This window comes from Triturus cristatus, chromosome 6, assembly GCF_964204655.1.
Source record: "Triturus cristatus chromosome 6, aTriCri1.1, whole genome shotgun sequence".
NCBI classification, from domain to species: Eukaryota; Metazoa; Chordata; class Amphibia; order Caudata; family Salamandridae; genus Triturus; species Triturus cristatus.
Window position 1 is genome coordinate 962,325,926 of NC_140589.1, and position 20,290 is coordinate 962,346,215.

General features: G+C 43.3%; 1 protein-coding gene across 1 annotated transcript in view; it reads left to right on the forward strand.

Annotated features, from left to right (window-relative positions):
* ADAT2 (adenosine deaminase tRNA specific 2) overlaps nt 1-20,290 on the forward strand; it is an 89,448-nt gene that overhangs the window by 35,347 nt on the left and 33,811 nt on the right. Inside the window, exon 2 of the mRNA XM_085611668.1 lies at nt 15,837-15,941. Coding sequence (XP_085467794.1) covers nt 15,837-15,941 — 105 coding nt within the window. The remainder of the gene's footprint in view (nt 1-15,836; nt 15,942-20,290) is intronic.

A 20,290-nucleotide genomic window follows, 5' to 3' on the forward strand; every position in this document is an offset into this window, starting at 1 on the left:
TCTTCAAAAATGAAAAATACAGAACTGGAGGAACAAAACAATGAACTTCAGGGGGGGAAGAAAAAAAAACCTCTAACACCGATGATTCTCTTGCAACCGGCAAATTAAATCAATGGACTGCTCTCCATAGCATAATAATTTTTTGCACTTCATGCAGTGCACTTTCAGTGTTGCGAATTGAGGACGTATATCCAGATGTTCTTCTGAGGGAGTAGTCCTAGAAGTACTTGGTGCTGAAGGTGCTGGAAGAACTCGCATTCTTCGACACTCAATTCAATTCATAAAGCTTTATTCGGAGCTTAACACAAAGTCCATAAAAGCACATGTATACATACATCGAAAAACAAAAATAAACAGAACCAATTATCATAAATAGAAGTCAATGAAAATTTTTACAAAACCATTAAAATATCATGCTATTCCTAGCTTTGATCGCTTGAAGGAGAAAGGTTGCAGTAAAAAAACAGACATCAGGATTAAGGTTAAAAAACAACTTCATTAAATCATGGACATTACGAGTACCATATTTTAAGAAGATAGGTTTTAGGAAGACTGAACGAAGGTGACCATAAAATTTACAAAACAGTAAAAGGTGCATAGTACTTTGTGCAGATTTGTGATCACAAAGACAGGGGCCATTTGGATATTTTTTAATAATGGGGAAAGCGACCAAATGGTGTACAATCCCCAATCGTAATCTGGTTAATACAAAACGGTGGGAAACTCTGTTAACGTAGCTCAAATATGGTTGGTAGCCAACAGTCTCGCAATACCTTCCATAAACCAAGCTTGTAGAAGAATGTCCACCCAACATCGCCCGCCCATCGGAAATATGGCTCATGAAAATGAACTTCATTTCGCCCTTGGACAGACTTGAAGCAATGTGTGAATCCTTTCTAATATCAAATCCATAGATTTCTGAGAAGCTGTTGACTACAAATTTGATCCAAGGGATCCTCATATGATCATCCATTTGAAGACAATCACTAATGATTGCTCTGTTTAATGATGTCTCATCCTTGGACCAAACGGCTCGCCATAACATTAGAGGTCTTAAAGTAATATTATCTGAGAGATGTTGTATCCCAAGCTCTCTATGCGTCAATTCATTAGAGGCAGATATTGGTAGACACAAAAGTCTCTTTAAGAAAAGGTTTTCTTCTACTTGGAGGCTTCGGGCCGAGTAATGGCCCCAGACTCCAGCACCATATAGAGCAATCGAAAGACATCTCATTTGGTAAATTGTTAGCATGTCTTTAACCCGCTTATCCCCAATTTTACTGGCAAACTTAAACACCCCGTTGGCACATTTGGCCATCTTGGCCCGGACATAAGTAATCTCACTGGACCAGCAGCCATTCTTAGTAAAATTAATGCCAAGATAATTAAAGGAATTAACCGTTTGCACTTTTTGTCCATCGATGAAATAGGAATTGGGTTTTTTGGAGCCCAAACCACATTCCAAAATGTGGGTTTTGGATTTATTGATCAATAATTTCCTATCCCGGATGAACATAGAAAACTTATCCATCAAACGTTGTAAACCTATGGGTGTCCTTGATAAAATAACGGCATCATCTGCATAAAGTAAAACCGGGATCTTAAAATCGTTAATATTCGGAGCATCTGCCACCACTGTTTTTTAAACTGAATCAACTTCATTTATAAAGAGGGTAAAGAGAAGGGGTGCAAGAACACACCCTTGTCGAATGCCACGCCCTATCTTAAACTTGGGGGTGCACTCCCCCCCTGGTCTTCGACACTCTTCACGTGCCAGGTTCACCGGATGCAAAGTCTTGAGATGCTTCATCATACTGGCTGTACCACATGAGTACTTCTTTGTGGGATCACCACGTGACAGCACTCTCTGACAGATTTTACATGTCACTTTGGTGGCATTTGTCTTATTTTATCCCTCTGGGAACGTAAAAAATTTCCACACAACAGAAGTATACCTTTCTGGGCGTGGTGGTTCAACCAAAATTCATCTTCTAATGAATGTTGAGATTGGGGTGATGACTGCTGTCCTGAAGCCATTGTTTCTGTCAAAAAGTTTGTGCTAAGTGTCCACTTCGCCAAGAAAAAGTTCTTCAAAGAACAGAGATGCTCCTCCAAAGAAGGTCTAAGAAGAATGATTGAAATGGGTGGCATCTTTCAATAGTTAGAATAGGAAGTCTAATGAACCAATCAAATCTCTTTTTTTCAGGTCACATGGGATCCGCGCACCCTGCGCATAGGCAGCACGCACCGAGCGCGACTTCGTGAAATTGCATTAAAAAGTAATATAGGTTTATTAAAAGTAAAAATACATTATTTTTATGAGTAGCTTAGAATGTGTCTTGCCTTAATATTTATATTAAATACATATATATATCTTTTTTGACATCAAAATATTTCGCGGGCATCACGCACCCACCGTGCCAGATACGTATATGACGTCACGCGGAAGCGCGCGAGCGTCGCGTAACGTACAACGTATGCGTCACGTATGCGCTTGAAGTCGCGTATGGATCGCATAGCGATCGCGCAGGTAAATACGGATTCATCGCTCACCCTACGCGGATCCTGAACAATAGTGGTAAATTGGCAGCTAGGTTCCGTGCATTGTTCGAGAACGATACGCATTGGGTGCGCGACTTCCAAACAAAAACCGAAAAAAAACCAATAACAAAATATTAACAATATATTTTCAAAAATGTAAAATATTTTTTACATTTTTTTCATTAAAATCCACAGAAACAATAAAGGGACGAGAAAAGCCTTTGCTGCCCCTAGGAGAGTGCACCAAGCACAAAGATTGCCTGAAAAGTAACTTGGTTTTAAAAATATAAATAAAAGGCATTGTCATTTAGAATGCCAATAGCTCAAACTTGCGTAAATGCGAGACCTATTGCATTGCAAATGCATTGCTTGTTTACACTGGTTATGTGCTTTGCACTTCCGATATTGTGAGGTTTGTGTAAAAATTACATTTGTTTTGCATTTCGGGTGGAGCAAAAAGGCCGCAATCCAATAAACTACATACAAATGAAAGACGGACGCTAGGCTCGACCTAAAACTGACAAAGTAATGCTATCACAAAAGGTGTTGCATTACACCACATAATCTGCCTTTTCTTGCTAAATAATTTAGCCAAACCTGCCGCCTAATTTGTCCCTCCCGTTCCACATATTTCCAGTGGGCCTGGCTATGGAACAAAGTGCTATGTAAAAAACACACAGCCAGGTCTTTGCTGCCTTCCTACAGTCCTTTCATGTATGACCAGCATTTCTTCACTTTGCTCTCTCTTCTCTGAACTGTCCTTTCTGTTCAGCAGTAAAGCGCCTGGAAAGCTGTCACTTTCTCTGATTCAACACTCCATGACCTCAAGGCCTGTCCCCTGCCAGCCTGTTATCAGCCAGATAACCAGATGTCTGCCATCGCTCTATCCCACTTTATGGCACTGATCTATGCATATTTAAGTTCTCCTGTGCAAACCTGAACTGGTCGGAGCCGCTTTCTCTCCTGGTCTCTTTTTTTCCACTGCGCGTGGTGGGCGGCCTTTTGTTTGATGTGGTTGGGGCCCAGGCGGGCAGCTAGAGCCAAATTTCGGGGGGGACTTAAAAAGATTTCGGGGGGGGGGGCTAAGTCTTCCAGCCATAGGCAGAGTGGCTGTAAGAAGGGGTGATAACACAACAAAAGCCTCATTAACGAGTAAATGGTCTTTTAAAGACCTGTGAAGTACTCGGGTCCGGCTGCAATTAGACGGACGCCAGCCCGCGAGTCTGTCTCAGCCGGGCTGACACACGTGACTGGTGGGGCTGAAGCCCGCTGAGCCCAATGGGTGTTGCGCGCCTGTTGGGGCCTCTCTTCTGCAATCTGCTGGGAGACAGCCCTCAGACTTGGAGAGCGCGCCCAACTATCTATGAGACAGCATGCGCCACCTACATGAATGGCACCTCCTGAGATGGATATTCTATGGTTACCCTCATTCCGTTAACAACAACAAATAAAAATGTGCTGCTAAATTACATATATGACGGGCCTTTTTTGCGAAAACTGCAAAAATCTTACCAAAGAAAACATTAAAGTTGCTCAAAGAAAACATTAAAGTTGCTAGTTATAGATTTTTTCAATGTATTTTGCTTGTTCTTTTTTTTTTTTACTCCACCGTTTTGGAAGGATTTAGCCATGTTGGAAAGTCGTATAGTGGTTGTTCTGCGTGCAAAACGTGGATCTGTTGTTGGTTGTATAGCTCAGTTGGCCCGAGGAACTGCCGAGGTTCGAGTTGCAGGGCCAATTCCGCCTTTCATCCTTCCAAGTTTGCCAAAACGGGTCGATTTTGAGTTCGGTGATGATTAACTCTGTTATTCATTCACCCGGATACAGCACAGTATGTGATATGAACTATAGACATACTAAAACCTGCTCAGAACCTTCAAAACCCTTGCCTTGACTAATTGGACCTGCTTCGAAGGTTGAAGACAGTAGGAAGCACAGAGATATGCTAACAAACCTTCCACCGCTAGAAACAATCCTACCTGAAAGGAAAGAGTAGGTTAAAATGGATGGAAACACAATCCCTTCTGTTCTTCCAACTGGTCCTACCATGTAACCCAAAGGCCTGTGCGTTATTTCCCCTTACACTCTTGTAATTTGCACACAAATGCCAGAAATTGTTACAGTGCAAAATTCCGCACACTTTCTTTCTGTTAAACACTAGTTCGTGGAGAATATGTCTCGTAGGAGAAATGTTGGAGCAGGAAATGAGTTACGAGATAAATTTTCGAATCAAAATAGTTCAGTTGTTGGTGCCTCGAGTGACCTTTTGTATGCGAAGTAAGCTCTAGCAATCAATTTCCATTCGAGATGGCCCTTAAATGCATTTTGCGTACTTTACGAGTAAATCTGCATAGTTTTCCCTACAGGCCCTGTACTTTTTCAATAAAAATTCAGCTATTTCACACAGCGGTATAAAACAGAGCATGAATTCTCACACAACTAGGTGAGATGTCATTATTGTCTGTAATGCTATCTAGCACATCTTTGCTATTCTCCATCGTAGTTTGAAATTTTAGGATAAACAAAAAAATATATATAAAAAATACATTAAAATTAGATACTGAACAGTATAATAGACCAAAAATGAGGATACTAAACAAAAAAATATACCAAAAATGAAGGCTGAAACCCTAGAAAAGCCCAATTTACCTGGAAAACAGCAGCGCAGTGTTACACCTCTCATGCGTATGCCGGATTGCTGTTTCTTCCAGGTGTACGGTTGGAGAGTTTCACGTGTGAGATGATGGACACTGATGTTTGACTGATCTGTTTTCTGCTCCTGCCTACACGACTGTCTCTTCCCCGCATAGAGCAAATCAGAACAGCAGGGGCTGTCCTTTCTCATTCGCTTATCAGCTTCATTTGCTCCCATGAGAGTAATGATTTGCGGAAGTGTTGATGAAAGTCTTTCACAAATGTTATGCCACCTTGCGGGGATCCTGATTTTTTTTTTTTTTTATTATAGCCCAGGGAAAGCCAGCTCCTAATTCTGTGAAAACCCTGTTTTGTTGGCCGTAGCCATCCAAAATTACAGCACTAATGTCTCAGACAACGGAGTGCGGGCGGGAGGAGGGGGTTTCAGTTCAGCACTAGGGAAACAAGAAAAACAAGACCAGCCCGGCGGAGCGTGGCGCGCGCGCTTGGCGGGGGAGCGGACCCTTTGAAGTACGATGCCAAACGAATTGCATGGCGGCACGATGCACGTGATTGTGCGCGTGCTCGTCATGCAATCCACTTTTGGGAGCACTTTTGGGAGCCCCTTACTAGAGTCTCGCTGAGCGATCGCTTACTCGATAGCCAGGCGAGACCTAAAAATATGACACCCCACCTCATGCAAAATATGGCCAGAGATCGTTAAGATTCCGGAATCTCACTAATGCGCAGGTCTGACGAAAGCAGGGACTTCTGGAGTCTAGCCGACCAAGGGGCCTGCGTTACAGCCTTGGTTGGTAACCTACAATCCTGGGAGCAGTATGGCATCCTTGCCTGACTTATAAAGGATTGGGAATAGATTGCAGTTGCCAGTCTGTACCCAGGTAACTCTGGTGCCTACCAACATGGTTTGTACTTATTTCCATTGGTGATGTCTGAGGGGCCCGTTTTTTCTCTCTTCATATGAACAGTACCCTCAAGGTTCTTGTGAGAGCATCCACTCCGAAGATGATGACAGAAAAAACTCCTGCTGCGCCTGAAAGAATGAATGCACCTTTGCGTGAAAATAAAGCAGCGTAAACTTGAAAACCTGGGAGAACCCTTTACCTTTTAAACAGTCAGTCCTGTGTGTAGTTGCAAAGGACACACCGTGAATTGTCTGTGTTTTTTTTTTGTTAAAAGTTCATACCAAAGGCGCCGTAATATAATTTACTACCAGGCATGTGTACAATGCGGCACGCTTGATTAAGGCACCAAGCAGTGCCATTCAGTTTTCCCTTGTTTCGAGATGTTTTTTCATTCAGACTAATAGTTCGAAACGTAGTCCGGTGGATATATCCTTCCGAAGTTGGCAAAGGAATGACTTTGCTGGTTACTGTGGTGCAGACACCCAGAGCGGTAGGATTTGCATGCATAGACCGTGGTAAGGGTGGAGCTTCTTCTTTGTCTGGCAGAGTTGTGGCCAAGTGGACAGTTGTTTTCCCTCTTCTTTTTCTAAAGACTGCCAAAGACATTAAATCACTAGGAATGAAAACATTATGTCCTGGATTCGAAGACCAGTGATTTTTTTTCTTTCATTGTGTTTCTGGCTGTACTGGCCATGAAAGGGACACCCTGTCTGGCGCTGGCTCCTTCTTGACCATTGAGAAGTTGGTCTTGGTCAGTCTTTTTGTGAAATAATTTTCCTCTGCATATATGTAAAGAGATTTGGATTAACAGAGGCCTTCACAAAATCAAATAAAGTACTCAGAATTGAAGAGTTTTAATTGTGACAGCAAGATTGATAATTTGCGGTCACTGAAGTCAGGAAGTAATGGGCAGTTCTGGACAGCATTGTCAGTCTCCAGATAGGAATTCCCATGCAGGGCAGCGCCAAGTAGCTGGGATGAAAGAAGCATTTGCAATGCAATAGGTCTCTCATTTACGTGAGATGAAGCTATAGGCACTGTAAAGGACAATGTCTTTTATTTATGTTTCAAAAACCAAAACATAAATAAAAGGCATTGTTATTTACAATGCCAATAGCTCAAACTTGTGTAAATGCGAGACCTATTGCATTGCAAATGCTTGTGGTTTTTTTTTCTGTCCGTAAAGTTATGGATTTTGTAAAGTGAACTGTCTGACAATCCTTGGCTTGGACGGCAGTGGTAATGGCTGCCTGAATCCGTCACTCGGCACACAGGAGAGCTCCCAAGGCTGCAATCGGGAGATAAACTGCGAGATGGTGACCACACAGCCCAGTTTTCCACCCCACCGGTACCTGTAGAACACGTCCGGACCGAGATATTCTGGTTTGTCGGCCTCCAACACACCGAATTCGACAACATGTGGGCCGATGCGTAGTCACTGGCTGGGTGAGCCAAAATGACGGTGGCACCCGAGGCGATTCTAAATCTCGAGTAAGTTGCTGCCTCGGCATGTTTTGTGAGCGCATACCATCTTTTTGACACCCTGCGCAGTCTACACCCCTAAGAAGAAGTGTGGAACGGTATCCAGGACACCGGCAGATAGTATGTGAGACCCCCGCACCGGGATGCCTGACTCAGCAATGGCGGCAATGGCAGCATTCGCGGTTCAGACCAGAGCTCAGGGAGAGCGCTGACTTCTCTATCAGACTCCGTGGATACCTACCAACAACTCCTAACAACCAAGCGCTCCAGCGTTCCAGCAGCTAGAAGGCGAGTTTTCCACATCATGGTGCCTGACTCGGTAAGGGCGGCAATGGCGGCATTAGCATTCCAGACCGGAGCCCAGAGCCCAGACTCTATGCACATCTACAGCGCCCGGCGATCTGCTCACTAGGGAGTAAATCCAGGTCTTCCCCTGCTCAAGAGGAGGAGAGCGCGCCGGACCCTGCCTGCAACCGAGCCAAAGCGGATCCTTTTCCACCCTGCCACATCACTTACTAGCGACCCAGCGACAATGCGGTGGGTGCCTAGAACCTTGCTACAACATACTCGTGCTGCGGCAGCCCTACCTTCCGATTCTGCACCTCCGTCTACACATGGTATCTGGCGGTATACTGAATGCTGGGTTTGCCACACAGAGACCGTGACTCTTGCCTCCACCGAACCACTATCATGGCCTCCGTCTCCGTTCTGCCTCCAATCTCCTGATCCGCCCACAGCATTGTCTGCTGCCAGTGTACCATCTGTAAGTCGTGGGAATATGATCCCCAGTAGCTAGTCTGTCAGTGTTGGAAATTGGAGCCACATTCAGTGCCACACCAGAGCCTCAACGGAGCCCTGTGGACAATACTGGGGATGCACTGGGATTGACTGGTGCTAACCGGGACCACCGCAGAACCACAACAACTCTCAGCGGCGGGTCACTGCACCCATTCGCAGCCATCGCTCACCGCCCAAGTGCTGCATTGTACTCCTGAACCACGTAGCCTACGCGCATTGGTGTGTGGGACATCCCTGCACTATCCGCACTGATAGTCTGTGCTTTAGACACCGATAAGAGAGAGGCTGCCAATCAAGGCCCACCAAGGAAGGGTTTGAGCCTACCTGTTTACCACCTCTACCACTTCAACCCTGCCCGACGAATGCGGATAAGGAAAGCAGAACCAGCTATAAGAAAGTACGACCGGAGCCGGCAACATCGGACTCTCCAATTAAAAGCCAAACCAGATCTGAACAGTACAATGGACATGATATTAAAAAAACTAGCGGAGGTCCACGATCTGGCTAAATCGACGAAAAATAACACAGACTCTATGCAGTTGCAACTTACAGCAATCCGCGCAGATATGAGCACTATGAACAAGAGCATCTGTGAAGCAGAACAAAGATTAAGCGATGTTGAAGATATGACTTCCCATGCCTCCAAAGAAATCAAGCACCTCCAGGTCGTCACAAGTGAACTCAAGAGACAGAACGCGGAATTGGAGGACCGAAACAGAAGAGGGAACATACGCATCTTTGGCATTCCGGAAGAATCAGAAACAGATGCGGGTTCATTCGTGGCCTTCCTTGAGGCCTTGATACCGATGATAACTGGGATAAAATTCCACCATGGCTTGGAATAAGACAGAGCGCACAGACTACCAACGTTCAACGCTCCATGTAGGAAGGTATCTCGCCCCATGATATGTAAACCACTCCGTTATCAGCACGCAGAAGCCATTTCACAATTCGCCAGGAAGAATCATCACGTCCCCTGGGAAGGCCAACGGATAATCTACACGCAGGACCATTCTAAGGAGACAGTTGACACGAGAAAAGGCTTCCTACAACTGAGAGACAAACTGAGGGTGAAGAACGTTCAATTCTCTTTTTGCAGGTCCGTCGAAGTTTAAGATTGTGGAGAATGGCAGAACACACGTCTTTACAAATCCCCAAGACCTCGCACGACACCTGGAGGAGTCTCCTTCCCAAGAGATGGACCTATCTGGAGGATCCTCCAACAAACGGAAAACCTGATATCCTTTGAACTGCTATCCCTCGATCTATTTTGACCACTGATGTATCTGCCTTCCTTTTTGGTATGCTGTGCTTAGTTCTGTTGGGAGCCATTTAACTCTCGCATCACCACATTGGCTCCTGTATTAACCGGTATCCACAGAAGCTCCACAATAGATGTTGCTTCACAATTGTGTATACTCATACGTTCTGCACTGCTCCCTTCCCCTTGTAGAGTGTTATTGTTCTCACTGTATGAGAGCTAGTCAGAATTTAGGATATAGACCGACAACCCCCAAAACCTTGCTGGTCACTCTACTTGAAACGCCTTCATGCTCTCTAGTGACTCTGCGAATCTACCTGCTCTTCAGCTCAAACACGTGGTGCCCACGTGCCACAATTAACCTTTCCAGTCTACTATGGTACTTGCAACTCTCTTCTTTCAAACCATCTCTTATAGTTATGTCATAGTTCTCTTGCAAATGTTTCTCCTGATGAGACAATGTTCAATTAAGTCTCTCCGTGTCTCTCCGTGTTGCGTCGCGGCTCATGTGTTCGAGTTTTTCAGGGGGGTGGGGAGGGAAGGGAGGGCTAGTGGAGGGAGGGCTAGGGGAGGAGGGGAGATACAGGGACGCAGGGTAATTGTAAATTTGGCTGTTTCCTTTCTGTTTTTATTTCATTTATGTCTTCATGTTGACTTGCGTTCTAATGTAGTATCACATATGCTCTATAATGTACGTATGCTCGGAATCAAACCTCACGAGTATTCCATCATGAGGAATATCCCACTAATGTTTAGACCCATGACCCGCTACACGCAATTATCCCACCATACTTACTCAGAGACAACACTTCCACACCTACACCCACCGCAGAACTATTCACACCTATAGCGATAACAGACACCAAGATGGCTCACACTAAAACCCTGGCAGAAAACCTTACTATTGTTTCTCTGAACGTCAAAGGCCTTAACCACCCGGTGAAACGCAGGAAAGTCTTTGAGTATTTAGCAAAATCTAAAGGAGATATCATTATTTTCCAGGAAACAAAACTCTCGGAAGAAGATGTAGGGTTCATAAAACACAAATGGATCTCTCATGTTCTATGTTCCCCGGCCGACCACAAGAAAAAAGGTGTGATCACCGTTATCTCCAAAAAATCCAACATTACTACTACCTCACATGCTCACGATGCTGATGGAAGGCTTTTAGTCACTCATCTACTGAGAGGTGACGACCCCATACACGTAGTAAACATATATACGGGCCTAACATCGACGATCCCGATTTCTGGGAGACAGTCTCAAATTCTCTCGAGAGTCTACCCCAGGAAGACCTCATTGTAGTTGGCGGTGACTTCAATCTTCCGATGGACGCTCATATAGACCGGCAGTCTAAATGCACATACCAATTCTTTCGTTCACATGAGGCCCTCAAACGAATTTTACTCCACATAACTCCTACTCTAGGATTGACTACACCCTACTTTCCAGTTCGTTAACGCATCTCATAGAGGAAACAGATATAGTTCCCAAACTAGTTTCTGACCATTCCTGCATCAGTACAACACTCGCGGGCACCCACACCATCCTACCCCCGAAAAGATGGCGTTTTAACAACGACATACTCTCTGATCCAACAAACAAACTGAAGATTGAATGCGCAATCAAGGAATACATCATGCTAAACAACCTCCCTGATATAAGCACCCCCACTCTATGGGATGCACTCAAAGCAACTGTTAGAGGTGTCATTATAAATATCAAAGCACAGAGCAACAAAAAACTAAACCTAGAGCTTGATGCACTAGAGAAAGAAATCAAATTACTTGAAATATCTTATTCCGCGAATACAGACAATAAAAGCACCCTTGGCCAACTAGTTAAGAGGAAATACGAATACAATAAAATAGTGAGCAAACGCGCCGGAGTATGGATAAATAAATTCAAGGCACTCAAGTTATGTGAGGGAAACAGGGCAGGGAAACTACTAGCGTCCTACCTCAAGCATAAGCAGAAACAATTTACTATATCCTCGATTAAAGATTCCAGAAATGATATCCGAACAAAACAAAACAGGATACTAAGCACTTTTCATGCCTTCTATGAGGACCTGTATAAAAACAAACAGACATTGGACGCGGAGGATTGCTCTAAATACCTAGAGTCACTAAATCTACCTAAACTAACGGAAAATGACAGATCTGCACTAGGGGCCCCCATTACTGACAAACAACTCTCGATCGCTATTAAATCCCTCAAAAGCAATAAAGCCCCAGGCCCAGACGGCTTCTCGTCCGGCTTTTGTAAAGAGTTTGATAAGTCTCTCAGTCCAACCCTACTAAGATTATTCAACTCTATTGCCAGGGAGGGCTGTGTCTCCAAATCGATGGGAGAAGCCAATATCATTGTCATTCCGAAAGAAGGGAAATACCCCCTCTTAACAAAAAATTACAGGCCGATCTCACTTATCAACTTGGACTGCAAGATCTATGCAAAAATCCTTGCCAACAGACTCAACGCAATCCTCCCAAAACTGATCAGTAATTCTCAGGTGGGGTTCCTCAAATATCACATGTCTAACGACAACACTAGATTACTGTGTCATATTCTCGAGAAAGCTAAAATAACGGCCACCCCCTCTATTGCCATTACCCTGGACGCGGAAAAAGTGTTCAACAGGGTATCATGGTCCTTCTTGAAACAATGCATGTTATCTTTTAATCTTGGTGAGACATACATTAACATGGTAATGGCACTTTACTCCAAACCAACTGCACGGATTGCCATAAATAGCACCTTGTCGGATTCATTCCGTTTAGAGCAGGGCACCAGGCAGGGTTGCCCTCTCTCGCCTGCACTATTTCTCTTGGCCGTAGAACCTTTAATTACAGATATCAAGCGCAACGACGAAATTATGGGAGTGGACTTCGGAGGAACGCGTGTGAAACTTGCCACATACGCGGATGATATCCTCATGGTTACTGAGAACCCGGGCGACTCCATCAAGGCTCTCATGACCACCATAAAAAAATACTCTACCCACTCCGGATATAAATTGAACCGAGATAAGTCTGAAGTCAAACCTCTGAATATTTTTAGCACTAGGGACATGCTGGGTGACTCTGGACTATCCTGGCAACCAGGATACATTAAATATCTAGGGATTGAATTTGGCAGCACCCTCTTAGAGACGCTCCAGTGCACCGAAGCCATCACCCTAGAGAAGATTAAAACCCTCCTGGACGGATGGTCTCCAAGGTTTATAACATGGTGGGGTAGGGTCGAGGCCATCAAGATGATGATCTCTCCACTAGTGAACTATCTAATTACTATGCTACCCCTCATGCTGTCTGAGGACTTCCACCATAAGCTGGGCGTCTTATTCTCCATATTCTTATGGAAGGGGAAAAAAGCAAGAATTAGCATGAAAAAACTCTGACTAGATAACCTGGCATCCTTCAAGCTATATCAGACGGCATTTCTGGCAAAACAAGTTCCTACTGGCTGGTACCTCCCGCCGACTATACCCCTGTCTGGCTGAACTTAGAGAAGTCACTTCTTATGAACCTTACCCCACCGGCCGTCCTGACCGCAAGCCTCAACACGGTCACATGCTCAAAAGCCCTATTCAAGAACACAAAATCCGCTCTGTTGAAGATTGACAAACTCTTAGACATTAGTATTAGGCAGTCTAATCTGGAATCTCTCTGGCACAATCATAAAATACTCTTTAAAGGGAAACCATTACATAACGACTTATGGGTTGAAAAGGATATCTATTTCCCCCCAATAGCTGTTTAATGGCGCCTACCCTCTCTCCTTCAAAGATGTTCAATCCAGATACAATCTCGATTCACTAGAATTCTATAACTTTTTAAAAATGAAGTCCGCAGTTACTAAAGCAAAACTCTCCCCCATGCCCCCCTCCCTCTCGAGCTACCTTTCAAAACTAAATAAGCTAGGCCACCAGGTTTCCTGGTCCTATAAGTTAATACGCCCACACCACTCTACCCTCAATAAACAGCTCACTCATTTCTGGGAGTCCCACGCCTCTTTTCCGATTTCAGAGTTAGAATGGACCAAAACCTGGACATCAACCATGAGATATAAGATTAGCCCGGCACTCTCCCAGACGAAGTTCTGGTTGCTACATAGGGCCTTCTGGACACCAGCGTGACTTCACTCACACAAAATCAGAGAGGATTCTGTCTGTTGGAATTGCAACGATAAAGTAGGCAATCTGGAACACCTATTGATCCAGTGCGAATGCGTGTTGCCCTTTTGGGATAAGGTCTTTGACTTTCTATCTAAACTTTTCTCATACTCTCCTAGTAGGGAACTATCGACCCTAGCATTCGGCTTCCTCAAAGCTGAGTCTCTCAATGAAAATGATAGGGCGCTCCTAGATCTACTCCTAACTGCGGCGGTCAAGATTATTCTCAGCAATTTGAAGGACACTCGCAAAGCTTCCTTTACTTGCTGGCTAAACTGGGTCTCCAACCTAAGAGGGGCTGATAATGTAACACTCCAGAACTCACCATGGCGATCTCCTACCAGACACATTTGGGACACTCTCGACCACTACTTTAGTTCACACAAACCGCCATGAACCTCATTGCTTATGCTCACATTCCCGCCCCACGCTCTATTTACACTAAGGCTCGATTAGACTATGACAGTGTCCTACTGCCCCTTGTATACCATATCCCTAAGGTCTGCACTTTTTGCTAGAAGTCTCCATACTGATCATTTGGATACCTCTCATTTACTCGATAGCGGATTTCACCGCCTGTGAGGCATTACACTGATACTACATATGCTTAATCTGTGATGTAACGCCATGTCATTTTGGCTATTAATGACTTTGCAAACCATTTAATTATTGTTTTATCCTCATTGTTTATTTTTGTATGTATATTTCGCATGTTGCTCTTTTTTCATATTGTATGTATTGTCTTACTTGGAAACCACCAATAAAAAAAAATTGAAATAAAAAAAAACATAATTAAAAGGCATTGTTATTTACATAGCTCAAACTTGTGTAAATGCGAGACCTATTGCAATGCAAATGCTTGTTTTTCTTTTCTGTCCGTAAAGTTAGGGATTTTGTAAAGTGAAATGTCTGACAATCCTTGTGAAAGAAAAGGCTGTAGGATGTCAATATTTTTTCTAGCACAATAGCTTTTAAATGGTTTGTAAATGAACAGTACAAATATTTCAAAGTATATCAGCAATTTCGAAAACCCATTTTGTGACATTCAGAAGTGTGATGGAAACAAGCATTTTATTAGGATCAAAAGAATTTGGAATACTTGTCTTGGTGATATGCAAAAGATGAATATTTGCAGAAATCCGATTTCCAAACATTATCTTTTGTACGCCATATAGTTTTATTAGTAAAACCTCATGGCAAATACATTTTTGTGGCCGTTTCAAATGAAAAATGTGGTATCTCACTGTCATTTACAGTCGGCACATTTTGCTTTAGTAATATATTTATTAACATGAGATTTTTTAAACATGAACTGAAAACCATTCCTTCCTGCCCCAGCCCTGATGACCATGTGATCAAAGAGGCAAGTTAGGGGTCATGGGTAATCATGTATGTGGGCTAGATTCGTATTATATATGGAACAAAAGTTTTGTCTGTTAAATCAAACAAAAGAGTTTTTGTACAACAGACATACTGAACTCACATATTTGATAATGAAGAAATCGGTCGTGAAGTAAAATATTTGCACAGGATCACACCATTTTAGATCAGTTTTTGGGTCAAGACCATTAAAGTTAGGTCGAGTAGATTATTCAAGTAACTAGACCTGGAGGTCTGGTAGCATTATATGATTTTTTTCAAGCCGGAGAATATTTGTCGTACACTGTCATTACATGTGTACCATGGCTAAGAAACAGTGTGTACTGTGTGATCTGGAAGCTTACCTTGGGTGTGGGGAGGGATGACCTGGCTAAAAAAGAACATTTGTTGAGTCCCTCGCACAAACGGCAATCTTTAACTGGTAACAGCAAGGATTTTGCAGCAGTGTTTATAGCTGGGGAAATCAGTCCCTGCTCGGTAAAGCACGTCTTGATAAAAGTAACAGTCGTTCAGGTTGTGTCCTTTACTATTTCTTTTTCATTTTCCTACCTAGAGGATTCCGGTGTAGGATTATTTTTATGATGTGTAACATGTTTTTAAACCAGTGGTAAAAGGCCTTCCATTTGTGCTTCTTGAACAGGCTAAAGAAGCAATGGAACAGGGGGAGGTACCTGTTGGGTGTCTTATGGTCTACAGAGAAGAAATCGTGGGACAAGGAAGGAATGAGGTCAACGAAACAAAGAATGTAAGTAAAGAAAAAAATATTTTGGAAATGTTTGAGACATACCTTTTTGCTAGTGTTTTCCTGGCTCAGCGACTACCATCAGTTCTTGGGCAAAATTCTAAGCCTTCGCATTAGAATTACCATCAGGACTTTCTTGTAGAGATAAATTATCCTACCTGCAGTTTTCAAATTATTGATGCAGGTACATCTGGCACCGACATTGGAAATATGATAATTTAGACTCGATCCCATCACTTTAAAGAATGCCTTTTAAAGCATCCTTCAGTCCGTTTTCAAACTGATATTTTTTTACGTTTGGTTCTCCAAACATATCTACATTAGCTATCTGTAAATTCCATTAAAGAAAAGAAAATGTACTGTATGGCATGCAAAGTCTTTTCACTGTGTCCCCAGTATCCAGCAGACAAATTGAAAGGGGGCTCAAAGAATGTGTCTCATCCTAAGTCTGGAAAGTCCTTAGATAAATACTAGTCTAGTCCCCTATATCTGTCTCCAGTTTGACCACCTCCATCTGCCCACCTACATCACTGTAGGATTGACCTTTCCCATTGCCTGCAGAAAATAACCCAAGACTATTTTTTTGCGTTTGCCTGTGAAATTGATCTTTCTCATGCTCTTTGTTCTCTTGAAGAAGAACAAATATAGTAGAAAGAACATAGGGATAGATGTACAAAAATAGCAATAGTTATTACCTAATTGTTAGGTTTTTTTTGTATCGCAATCAGGAAAGAGTTATTCCTAATGTCTGAATCTCTTTTGTGTTTCATTAGAGTTTCGTAGTGGGTCGTGAATACACCTAGCACATTAATATTAAGGAGGTAGGTTGCAATTTGGGACCCACTGCAATTCATTGCCATCAGAGGCATGGTTGCTCCGGAGATGGAGGACTTCTTTCTCAGATGGGCGGAGTGGGAAGGTACTGCTAGGCTACAGGCGGCTAGTCGCGCGCATAGCGAAAAAGCCTTAGAAGCTGCAAGGGCTTGGGAAGTGCTAACACTATTGTTGAAGACGTCAGAGACTCACTCAGATGTGGACACCACCACTAGCGATCCGAACGACCTCAATTGATGACTGCTTGGTTAACACACACATGGGGGAACGGATGTCCCCCGTAGTCACTCATTGTTTTACTATAGGCCTTTACTGCCATCCAGTGGAATGTATGACTATTATGCAGTAGAATGGTGCGCTATGTCCAATTGCTGTTCTTCTTAGATTTACCTGCCCTATGTGCCACGCCGGGGGGGAGGGAAGGGGGGGACTCTGCAGGTGGGAGGGGGGGGGGGGGGGTTGGGTAGTTGTTTTTCCAAATATGTACCTCAATCGTTAATATTGCAATCTTTATCGCATTTAGGCTGATATACCTGACCATTTATCACACCGGAGCGGGTGTGGGACATCATGTGCTGATTGATTGAACTGATATCTACAACTGCAGCCCACGACTATGTAACTTACTAGAGACTTTGGACTTGCTTAAATGCCACTTGGTGTCTGAGTAAGCTTACATTCTGTATCGGTCAGATGGTTTTGTTTTAAAATGAATAAATATATTTACAAAAAAAAATCAGAGGGATGGTTGCCTGCTGGGATCAGCATACCACCATGTCTGTGATTGCTTTTAAATAAAGCAATCTGTTTTTTATATTCGCAAACTGTTTTCCTTAAAGTAAAACGGGATGAGGTTTAAAACGAAAAAAGTTATTTAACAAGGAAGTTTCATATTTTAAGTGTAGGCAAATGTCCCTTGGACCACTGCCCACTCGTTTAGAAATACGTTTATTTAGACCATAGGTCTTCAAACAACATAAAAACATGTTACAATAAATATTTTAAAACATACAATACAAAATTTCAGCGACACCTTTGAGGGAGCAATTCTTGCCTCCATCCTACAGCTTACACAGTATGTCATGTATAAAAAACACCCATAATATTCTAACTAAAAATATATCTTAAAACTAATGCTACAACCTAAAGGATTTATTTAGAGCAGTGTGCATCCTCGCTTCTAGGCTAATTCTCATCCAAACATTTCTATTTCCAGAAAGGACCTTTTTACCACCTTCATATATTTTGCAATGGCAATTGCTAAATCAAGGTTTGGCATGTCTGTCAGAAGTTTAATTGCTAATAGGCGCTTGGTCACACCATACTTTAAAAAGATGGGTTGTAAAAACAATTTCCGCTGATGTAAAAATATTTTGACATTCCTTTATAATATGTAGATTATCACATTTTGTGCCCAACTCACAGAAACATTTGCCATCAGATCGTATTATTACTGATTTTTAACTCACATGTGATACACAATGATTGATGCCTATTCTCCATCTAAGCAATTCGACTCTGAGGCCTAGGTTGGGTAGTGTATCCAGGTAGGGGTACCAAATTTAATTCTCCCACCTATTCATCATAAAATGAACAGATTCTTTCTTTCTCAGGTACCCCAAATCTTCTATCCTGGATACTTCCTTTCCTGATGTTCTAAGTTCACCATTCGTAGCTTCTACTAGGAGGGACTGCTGGTCGATTTTCACTTTTAGATTTTTACAAACGGCGAGGAGCTTCTATCTGACGTCTTTGACCCATTTTAGGACACTATGCAAGGCTTTGTCCTAGCACCATTGTGATACTTTAATGACTTCCTCAGAGCCCAATTATTTCCAGAATCTTAGAAGGGCCACTCGCACCTGTACGTTCCATGATGTCAGGCCCAGCTCCAATCTGATTGCCTGGATCATAGAGGAGCCCAGTAATGACATCAATGGTTTTAGACATTTCCCTTCCTCGATGTCCCAAGTAGTCTTACCACTTAGGCACAAGACCTTAGCTCCGTATTGCAATTGTGGGGTATCATTGCATTATATGCTTTCGAAAGTGGTCTGTGGGACATATCCCCATAGATGCGGTTACATTTTCTTAACCCCTACACTGATGTATGGGCTTTGGCATTCTGTGCTGCCAAATGCGTGTTCCAGTTTAGAGACTTTTCAAACCAGATATCGAGGTATCTGTACTCGTTCACCTTTTCCAATTTAGTTGGGCCCAGATACCAGTTAAAACTCTGGACTTCTTTCCCAAAGCATAAGATTTTAGTTTTGTCCATATTTACAATCAGACGCTTAGCCACACAATATTTATTAAAAGCAGTTAACTTCCTCTGTAATCCCATCTCTGTCTGGACAAGGATTACCAAATCATCAGCATACAGTAGGCAGGAAAGTTGTTTCCCATTAATGTTTGGTCTAGCACTTCTATCCACCTTCAAAATAGATGGCAGATCAGCCAGGTATATAGCAAAGAGTCCAGGGGCTAATACACAGCACTTCCTTAGACCATTCTTGATCGTTATTTTCGGTGTCAAGGCACCGGCTGTATCCTTAATGACTTGCGCCCAGTTATAGCTATGTAGCTCCTGGGATATCATATTTCCTTAAGGTGTCCCAAAGGCACCTCCTGTTCACTAGGTCAAATGTCGCACGGAAGTCAACGAAGCAGCAGCACAACTTCCCTTGCTGTTCCATAGACATCCGCGCCACAGCCCAGAGTGCAAAGCAGTGGTCAACCGTGGAGTGCCCCTCCTTGAAGCCCCCTCGTTCTACTGGCACGATCGACCGCTGTTCCACCCAATTTTTCAGGCTGCCAGGATTATTTTGGCGAAATCTTTTTCCCCAACATCCAGTAAGTTAATCAATCTATAATTCTTTGGGACTTTCCCATCTCCCTTCTCGTGGATAGGTCTGTTTACTGCCCCCCTCCACTTCTCAGGGATATGCCTGAGTCCAATATGGCCAGAAACTTAAGAGATAAAAATTCCGCCCACCAATTTTGATGAGATTTTATTACAATGGCCGGAAGATTATCTGGTCCCGCTGCACTGGTTACGTTTAAGTTTCTTAGATGACAACTTAGAGCCGTTCGTCTGTGAATTTACCCGCTTTGGCTCTCTGTCGGGCATACAAATCAACTGTGGTAAATCTGAGGGTTTTGCTCTGACAGAGGCCCAATGCACTCGCACCTCGGAGTTCCCACTTAAGTGGTGTGACGACTTGTCAAGTATCTGGGCATCTACGTACATGGGGACCAATCACAAATCCGGTCCGGCCATGGTGTAATTGTCTGACAACATCGACTGCTGGTTAAAACTCCCCTTGTCAATGGCCGGCAGAATGCCTCTATTTAAAATGGTTCTCCTGCAATTCCTGTACCTGTTTCAGAATATCCCTATACCCTTGTACGGGAGCTTTTTTGCGACCCTTCGCTCACAGCTACTGCGGTTGGTTTGGGGGAGTGCTCAACCCAGGGTTAGCTGGGACGCCCTGACTCTGCCCTTTGAGCACGGGGGA